The following is a 9,621-nucleotide window of genomic DNA, read 5'->3' as shown; positions in this document are numbered from 1 at the left end:
CGAGCTTTCAGGACAATCCTGCTCTTTAGAACTAGAAAATATAGTTTGCTTCAAACTTTTAGAAGAAATATAACTAAAATCATTTTCTGGATCACAAAAAATATGTCTTAAATGTACATTTGTCTTATTTGAAACTGGCTGTGCTGCTTTATTCTAAGAGTTGAGAGAGAAAAGAGACGTGAACGCAGCACTGAGCTCCTTCCACTCTGTGTTTAAGGCATGAAAAAATAATAAACTTACATAAGGCCCGCTCACATGAGGCAGCTCCGTGCAGTTTTATTATTATTATAAAAATCACGCTAATAACAGTCGGAACATTTCGCTTCACAGTCGCCACAGTTAAGTGATATTTCTTATAAATTCCGCTCACATTCAGAGACCTGTTTCAGGTGGAAAAGTCCAGTGACGCACATCATTTCCAGCTCGTGACATCTGACCGGTAACTTTAGTAAAAGTAACCACACTTCTCCAATGACGTTACCACCCATTGCAGCTATATAGGAGCGCGTGCAGGGCTCACTGGACAAGGAGGGACGCCCGAGACCAGAGAAGTCACTGCTGCAGAGGCTGAGCGCGCGGAGAGCTTTTGGACACAGTCGGGTTTTTACGCACGCGCCCACTCACTATGGACTACTGCTGAGCTGTGACGGAAGGCAGTGCGCGCAGAATACAGCTGCTGCTCGAGCATCAAGGCTTTAATCCGTTTGTTTTTTAGGTTTTGAAGTTGTCATCGGCGGTTGTTAAAGACTCACTGAAGCTTAGCGCGTCGAGAAACAGGTTTTTGGCACCATGAAGTTGCTGCTTTTCCCGGTTTTAATGGCTTTTGTCGCCGTTGCTCAAGTTTTTTGCGAGGAGCCAAAAGAAGAGGCTGAATACTGGACGAGCAGTAATCAGATGCAGGTTAGTCTGAGGCAGCGGTTCTTTATACTGTCTCTTAAATATATTCCACTTCTAAGGTAGAAATAAAGACGATGAAAGTAAATCTGCGCCTGTAGCTGCTGTAAGTTTGTTTGAACCTAAGTGAGACGGAGCAAAGGTAAGTTTTATATGTTTAAAACTTATAAATATCAATTAATCCCAGCAAGTTATTTGCTTCTTAAACCTACTTACCTAATAACTGCTGTGCATTTCTGAGGAGAATAATAATGAGATAATAAAGTTATAGGTTATTAAATCAGCACCGTAACATTTGTCTGCAGGCAATTTCATTTCATTTTTATTAATTATATGCTCCCTCCATTAGCCACCATTTTTCACAGAACATTTTTAATTTAAAATATCTAGTTATTGCTTCGAATAGTAACAGATGATAAGGGACTGACTATTTACTGAAATGACTTTTATTTCGGCTGGATTACAATAAAAGAGTTATGAGTTATGCGTCAGCTTTCTTGTACCAGATTTGATCTTGTGACAGACAGCAGAACAATTTGCTTTTGTCGGCGCATTTTGTGTCCCGTAAACCTGAAAGTTTTGGCCACTTTATGCACCAAATTAAAAAACAATCAATCACTGACTCACTTATGTGCATCGTCACTCTCTGCGTCCTCAATGAGTTAAACATCCAAGGGCTTCAATTTCAGATTCAACCTTCAAAAAGTAAACAAACCTGAAAGTTCATCATTTCATCTCAGTGAAGTTTCTTTCATTTTCTTTAACGAGTGTTCATGCTATGGAAGACGATTAGTGCCAGGCATAAAGAAATTAAAGGAAGAACTGTTTTTTATTCTGCATTGAGAGTATGACGTTGAAAGTGCCATGTAGAAAATAAATCAGACGAGGAAAGTTTTAGGTTGAAATTTAAGGAATGCATTTGAGGGGCTCTGGTGTAGCTCAGCTGGTCGAGCAGGTGCTGCATGTGCAGAAGCTACAGTCCTCGTCGCACTGATCGCAGGTTCGATGACATCCCCCACTCTCCTCCACACATTTCATGTCTCTCTTAAGCTGTCCTTAAGGGGGGGGGGGAGCCAAGAAAAAAAGAAAACTACAAAATGAAATGTTGAGACGTAAATCTCCAAACGTGGAGAGTTAAGTGAAAATGTTGAGAGTAAAATCTTGAAATATCGAGAGTCAAAATGTTGGTATAAGTTCGCAAAAAGTCACGAATAAAGTCTTGAGAATAAAGTTGCAATTTGGAGAATCAAGTAAAAGTGACAAGAATGAAAATCAAAAAGTCCAGAATAAAGTTAAAATGTCAAAAAAAAGTCTCAAAATCTGCAGAAAAAACAATTTAAATGTTTAAGATAGTGCAAATTTCAAGAGTTCTTTATTCTCATGATGCACATTCAGATTCATCTCATCTTTTTGCCCTTCGTTCTCTTCTGCACATTCATGAAGGCAACATTTTTTTTAATTTAAGCCTTAAAAAAATACGGTCGTAATTGTCAAACGTCATCTCCCCCTGATGTCGCTTAAACAGCCAAATTTACAGACCTTCTAAAAACCTCCTGAACGACCAGAGAGTCATACATTCCTCCTCAAAAAGCCTGGCAGCTATTCTCCTCCGCACAGTCGGCACAATACAGCCAAGCAGATTTATTAGGAGTCTAACAATGAAATATTTTACACTTGATTCGAAGACGTCTGATGTGCATCAGAAACATGTGAAACCGTCCAGATGTCAGGACTCCTGCAGACGTCTCAGTGCTCGGAGAAGCCGGCCAATAGGAAATTAAATAAACCCTTAAGTGCTCAGTGAAGGCGGAGCTGCAGCCGGAACCTTCTCCATTGACATGAAGCGCACGTCCTGCGTTTGACATTGCGAGCTGGAAACGAGCCATCAGCCTAAAACTGTGTGCTGGAGGCTGCAGGCCGTTCTGCAGATGAACGAGCCTGCGATAAATCATCACAGCTCAGTGTGGAGACGTTAGTGGCCCCCCAGGAGCACGTCTCAGTCAGGCTAATGCACAATGTGGAAATTTATCCTGAGATGGAAATAGAAAGGCTTTAATGATAGTTCAGGATTCAGGCCTTGAAAGGGTTATTACTCTGAGGAGGGCTGGGGGAAGATGCATTCAGGATTGGTGCAGCCTTTTTTCAATTAAACAGATAAAAATGCGTGTCGTGAAGCAGCTGTTGCTTCATTTAGTCCCAAAGTTTAGCTTTTATAATGAGATATTTAAACATTTTGGTGCCCTTAAACACCGGGACTGCACAGTTAAACGTCTTTATCTCCTGCGGGAGCACTCATTGAGATTTCTGGCCCTCAGGACGGCTGGCTTTCCAACGACCCATTCAGAGAAATCCTCCTGAGGATGACGAGAAAGCCGCGGCCGCATCAGTTCATCGGTCTGATGGGGAAACGCTCCATGGGTAAGACCTCCTCCTCCTCGGTACCACGATCTGTTTTTAATCCTCCTCTCTGGTTTTTAACCGTCGTCTTCTTTTTCCTCCAGCAGGAAACACACAGATCACCCACAAAAGTAAGTGTCACATCACGTTTCATCATTATTGCATTGATTTCCCTCAGTAGTACGAGAAAAAGAGATTCTCTCTAACCACTTAGCTTTCATGCAGATGCTTTTAAATCTGGCAAAATCTGAAATACTTATTTTTATTTACTTTACTGGAAAAAATTGGAGGAATTCCAACTAACGATGTAATCTGAAGATGTATCAGGAGCCTCTGCAGCCTACAGGAAACACTCAGCTCATATTTCTGCTCATCAAAACCACCCGTCTCTCTGCATGTCTGGTGATTTTTAGGCTCTTCAATGAGTTCAGACATTTCTGTCCTGCAGGACCTTTTCCAAAAAGGTTTTATGGAGTCGGTTACAATTTTATATTTATGCCTTAAATCTCTTCAATTCTCGATGGTTTTCTGAAGTTTTCCACACAAGAGCTGCAACAATTACTTGATTGGAAGCAAATTAATCACCAACAATTGTGATCAAATATTTGCGAGTTCCAGCTCCTCAGGGTTTGCTACTTTCTTTGTCATTTCTGACAGTAGATAAAAGTCTTTGGGGTTTGGGTCGTTAGTAAAGACGTCATTTTGGACTCGTCCTGATGAGCTTGTTTACTTTTATTACAATTTTCAGACATTTTAAAGACGTTTTATCAATAAGGAAGTAATCCATCCATTATCTATACTGCTTATCCTGTTCAGCATCGTAGGGGGCTGGAGAATATCCCAGCTGTCATTGGGCGAGAGGCGGTGTCAGTCACAGGGCTGACACATAGAGAGAGACAACCTTTCATGCTCACATTAACACCTACGGGCATTTTAGAGTCACCAATGAACCGAAACATAGTAGATAGTCTACATAGAATTTGTAGGCAGGGACGTGGATTTCCGGGAAGGCAATTGTTCTGTTTGAACTACGCTTGTAGTCTGAATAATATTGACCAATCATGTATCAGCAGGCTGCGGCGCATGCAGGAAAAACAGTCCGTGTGGAGAGCAAAAGCAGACGGACATAATCCGCCGAATAACATCCCGGCTCCCATCAACGGCTATCTGACGACGATTTAGCTTCTTATTAATCTCTATAACAGACATCTGCATGCTAACAGCTAACGGCTAACAATCTGTTCTAGATCTAAAATTCAACTTGAGATGAATTCCCTTGACGCTGTGTCACGAAAGCCATTCAGTGTTCAGATTTCCGGACTTCCTCGAATGCATCAGATTGATCCAACCTCCGTTCAACAAACTCCTCATTTTAAAAGTTTCCTTCTCCTCCTGAGGACAGACCTGACAAAGCTTGACTTTTTACTTCTTACAAACCTGCATCATGATGTTCATGACATTTGGGCAAATGTAAGACCCGTTGATATCGAGTACATCACAAGAGAACGGTTTCTCTTTCTGTAACAATGCAGCACGCGGAAAAGGAAGTCTTGATGGGAAGTTGATTATCACTTACCACTCAGCACGTTCACCGTTGTCCCCAGAGGCTGTATCGTCTCAGACTAAAGCTGATGGGATCCCAGATTGCCAATGAACCTAGCAAGCAGGTCTTTGGACTGTGGGAGGAAGTCGGAGTACCCGGAGGGAACCCACGCATGCACGGGGAGAAGATGCAAACTCCACACAGAAAGGTCCCCTACGTCTGAACCGGGATTCAAACCAGGAACCTGGTTCTAGCTGGAATCTAGCTGATGAAAGCTTAAAATACCCTGAAAATATCCTCCATGTCAACATGTTCTGATATTAAGTTTGGCGAACACGAAGGCTCCTTCAGCGGCCATACGCTTCGAAATATGACGATCTAGCTATCCTCCTTTAGCTTCAGTTTAACTTGCCAGTCTCACGGTCAAGTAAGAAATAACACATAAGTAACGTACAGTAAGACTTCAGAATAAAACCTGCTGATCCTTACGTCACATTTTTATGATCTGTGGATGTGCATCGCACGTGGTTTACGTTGTGCAACACAGTTTAGTGTGGTTTAAATACCAAGCAGGAAAAAGGTCATGGTCTTAACTGAGGTTACATAGCTAACATGAGTTACGTAAGACTAACAAACGTTTATAACTAACTTAACTAGCATACCTTTAAAGTTAGTGACTTTAGTTATGTTCCTATATTTGGTACGTACATTAGATGGGCTGCAACGCGGTGCAGTGGTTGTCGCCTCACAGCTAGAAGGTTCCTTGTTTGAATCCCCGTTCAGACGTAGTGGGTCTTTCTCTGTGGAGTCTGCATGTTCTCCCCGTGCATGCGTGGGTTCCCTCCGGGTACTCTGGCTTCCTCCCACAGTCCAAAGACATGCCCATTAGGTTCACTGGTGACTCTAAATTACCTGTAGGTGTGAATGTGAGCGTGAAAGGTTGTCTGTCTCTATGTGTCAGCCCTGTGATTGGCTGGTGACCTGTCCAGGTGTAACTCCGCCTCTCATGCAAGGAACAGGATAGGCGGTATAGATAATAGATGGATGGACATTAGAGAAGTATTTTGACCATATGTTGGGCATGCTACATGAAAAATGTTACGTAACTTAAAAAGAAGCTAACATCGATTTAAGTTCCGCTCAGGAATCAAACCCAGGTGTCCCCAGGTTTTTTAACCCTGACTGCCCCCAAACAGACTTCTACGCTCTGGCGTCACCGGACCTCAACAGCACGTCATAACAAGATAACAGACATTATGCAAGAGAGGAACCTACATATTTTGAAGCGTAGGATCACTGACCTTTTTAATTGTTGAGTGTAATCTCGCCGCAGGTTTGTAAAGCACAACGTCAGTGTCCTCAATACGCCTCTGCATGTGTCTCAGGCTGAAAATAAACCGTCTAAAAAACCACTAAATTACCTGACAGGCTTCATCACCTTAAACAACACTGACACCTTGATGCTAAAACGATGAAACATACGCTAAGAGCCAAAACTGTCCAAATCAGCTGCTTGTTTTCTGTTGGACATTATTTGACATTAACAGCAGGATATACTGAATTAGCACGAGCCTGCAGGTGTTTGAGGGGGTATTTAGTGTGTTTATATGTGAGCATTGCATCATAAAGACTGAATGGGGAGCACAATAGCAGCAAATCCTCTCTTATGTATATTTATGTCAGCCGTTAAAAAGACCATTCCATCGGTTTTAATTAAGTGACAGCGTCCACAGATTATTTCCAACGTCACAGTTTTTGCTTTTCTTTTGAACACGTTAATTTGTGTGTGTGAGGAAGGAAGGAGCAGACGTCTGTGTGAGACAAAGAGAGGGGAGATAAAGACACACAGGAGAGAAAAGGAATGAGGAGGAGGGGATTTTCCCTTTTTTCTCTGTTAGTCTAAATTAGTCACCCACTCAGTGATGCAACAGGGCGCAGAATAAGTGAGCATACATCTCATTTATTCCTCGTATGCAGGCACCAACATAAGTCAGTCATCATTAGGGGAGAGGGGGATCAATGCCCCGAGGACATGCGAGAGTTAAATTGGATTGTTTCTGCTCGTGATGGATAGACGGAGCGATGATTTTACACAGTTTACTCACAAAGAAACAGAAAGAGTGAGATGATATTCAGTCACTCCTCCTGTGTGTTACGCTTAAGTCTCATCAGTCTAATGCAAATATTGATGCTGTTAACGTCACAGATTCCCTCAGGGCGCAGTAAGTGTTATAACAGCCCCCTCCTCCTCCTCCTGATCATATTTACAGTCCATTACTGTGATTGACAGGAGCTCCAGTCAGTCTGTGATGCAGCCGCCTGTCATATTAACACGACAGCACACCTGACAGGCCCGGGGCTGCGGTCCAACAAACAAACATGCATCCTAATTATGTGCCAGAAAAGCAAGCAAAGTAATGAAAACCCAACCTCGTGTCCATATATGGTCACTTCTGCCTCCCAGAATAAAGATGGCGACATGAAAAAAGCACTCGTCAACAAACCAATGTGTGACTTTACCGTAGTTTTTTTCGACCCAATAAATGTATGCCAAATGCATCTTACCAAAAATACCAGGATGTTCCAATACATTGCCATCATCACGACTAAGCTGCCGAGAGAGACACTGACAGAGGCCAACTGTATGCATACTGTGTGCAAAGTACGTACTTCTTAAGCCGGAGATATACTCGCGCTTCACTACACATTTGCGCTGCGTTCCCTGCATCTGTTTGGAGCGTCGGCTGTGAACGTCCTCAAAAATTAACACTACGAGCATGCAGTCTGCACATGAACAGTAGGGGCAGTGTAGAGGCAGAGGGGACGTTTCAGCGCCAACACAGCAGCAGGGACAACAACGGCAGAAGACAAGCTGATAGACCAAGTCCACAATGATCCACATCTGTACGATGTGTCGTTGCCACTGCACAGAAACATGCCTGTCAAACAGCTGCAGACAGATAAGTTCTGTTTTAGAAGTCGACGTGGAAACCTGCAAAACTAAAAGGAAACTACAAGTTTATTCTAAAGAGTCTAAAATTACTAACAGGTACAAAAAGTTTTGGAACTGCTCTATGAGATCTGCTTCAGCCAGCAGTTGTGAAACTGTAATCCTTGGAGGCAGATCAAAGTCTGATAAAAGTTTGTTCCACTGACAGGCTCAGATTGTTATTCTAAATGTCTAACAACATTACAGAAAGCATCCTGGCTGAGGTGGACCTTTGTCAAGAGGAAGATGATTTTTTTAATCAGAAAACAGCTGTTACGTCTTCTCTTCAAAGCCACCAAACTCCATTGACAGAAACAGTAATTTTACCTCTCAGAACACGGGAGTTACTTTTCCACCGCTGCCTTGATCAGAGGGTTTTTTGTGTGTTACAGGGACATTGTGTTGTACCCGAACTAACCTCTTAACACAGTAACATAAACAAACTAACAGATCAAGGAAGCGGTTGACCAACAACTCCTGTGTTCTGTGATGTAAAATTACTGTTTTTCTTTAATGGAGTTTGGTAGCTTTGAAGAGAACGATGTTACGGGTGTTTCTGGTATGAAAAAGGCATTTCTCCTTCACAAATAATGTATGGATCCCTTCTGTAATGTTTTCCGACATTTAGAATAACAATCTGAGCGTCTCAGTGGTGAAAACAAGAACTTTAAGTGGACTTAACGTACTTTAATGAGGAGCAATTTCCCACCAAGGATTATGTTGCAGCCATTACAGCTGTGACACTGCTGCCGACTGAAGCATTAGCCATTTAGACTACAAAATAAGTATCCCTTAACGGGGTAGGAGAAGGGAAAAGATTTGTGCTGCACAAACTTAGTTTATTTAATGAGACTTTAATTGAGTCTACTCATGTCCTTGTGAAAAATTTCCTCTTCAGGCCTCAAATTAAGCCCGATGAGAAATGATTGTTCGTTGTTTAACACAGTATTCATCTTTTAATGAGGGGTTGCAACAAATCAAATTGTCTTCTCTTTAAAGGGCATAAAGTCAACTCTTTTGTCGGACTGATGGGGAAAAGGAGCCAAGAGGAGCCAGGTAAGTTCAACTCATGTACCTCATAGTTCTTAATTCATCTGATAAAAAAGACCTCAAGGGACACAATGTGCGCTTAGATTAAAAGGTTTCCTCCCTCTGCAGAGTCCTACGAGTGGAGCACATTACAGACGTACAACAGGCGCCGCTAAACCGTCACCTCTTCGCCTGCTTCTCTTCTTGCCGCCCCTCGTCCACGGGAGGAGTGCCAACGCTGGTTTTGTTTTCTCCGAACTGTGTGTAGCTGTTAGTCGAATAAAATGATTCTGTTTCCACATTGTAGTGATGTAGCAGTGCTGTACCTGTGCCAGTTTCATTCGTCCCAGGAGGAAGTAGATGGGCGTGGAACGAGGGGAAATGGTTTCATTTTTAATGTCAGTGTTTTTCAACCATCTGCTTCAGAGACTAAATGTTGTTGTGGACCATCAAAGCAAGGCGATACCCCGGGGTATGCTGAAGATTGCACTGCCAAAGTCACTGTATAGTGCCTCATTTCTGTTTAATTGCTACTGATTGTTCTATAAATGCGACACACTGGGACGGGTTCTCATTTTGGGTTTCAGTTCGAGGCGTTCTCCACCTGGACACCTGGTGTGATACGACAGGATACCTGTGTGTTCGTGGTTTGACAAATATTAAAATTATTTTCTTTACTGGTTCAACTTCAACTTGTAAGTCGTCAATTCCTTATATATTCCTTATATACCACCTGCTGTTCAGAGCAGCATAAAATGTATGGTAAGGG

General features: G+C 42.4%; 1 protein-coding gene across 2 annotated transcripts; it reads left to right on the top strand.

The window, feature by feature from the left end:
* The first annotated feature begins 519 nt into the window (after nucleotides 1–519).
* Nucleotides 520–9,538, top strand: tac1 (tachykinin precursor 1). Of its 2 annotated transcripts, none has more exons than XM_069681100.1 (5): nucleotides 520–900; nucleotides 3,210–3,312; nucleotides 3,399–3,422; nucleotides 8,823–8,879; nucleotides 8,982–9,538. In XM_069681100.1, exons 1-5 carry the CDS (start codon nucleotides 790–792, stop codon nucleotides 9,026–9,028), a joined length of 342 nt encoding a protein of 113 aa, XP_069537201.1. In that variant the 5' UTR covers nucleotides 520–789; the 3' UTR covers nucleotides 9,029–9,538. The 2 variants fall into 2 exon arrangements, with proteins under 2 accessions (XP_069537201.1, XP_069537200.1); XM_069681099.1 differs by having other exon boundaries at nucleotides 522–900; nucleotides 3,396–3,422.
* Nucleotides 9,539–9,621: the final 83 nt, after the last annotated feature.

This window comes from Semicossyphus pulcher, unplaced genomic scaffold, assembly GCF_022749685.1.
Source record: "Semicossyphus pulcher isolate SPU_LCO1_2020_fin unplaced genomic scaffold, fSemPul1.0.p SCAF_5, whole genome shotgun sequence".
Lineage (NCBI taxonomy): Eukaryota > Metazoa > Chordata > Actinopteri > Labriformes > Labridae > Semicossyphus > Semicossyphus pulcher.
The sequence above is the reverse complement of the archived record's forward strand: the minus strand, read 5'-3'. Positions and strand labels throughout refer to the sequence as shown.

Bases quoted from the DNA above. Each gene is read 5' to 3' on its own strand.
- tac1 (XM_069681099.1), top strand. From the start codon at position 790: ATGAAGTTGCTGCTTTTCCCGGTTTTAATGGCTTTTGTCGCCGTTGCT. The intron at 901-3,209 runs GTTAGTCTGAGG...TCTGGCCCTCAG, and splicing joins CGAGCAGTAATCAGATGCAG to GACGGCTGGCTTTCCAACGA. The intron at 3,423-8,822 runs GTAAGTGTCACA...TTCTCTTTAAAG, and splicing joins CACACAGATCACCCACAAAA to GGCATAAAGTCAACTCTTTT.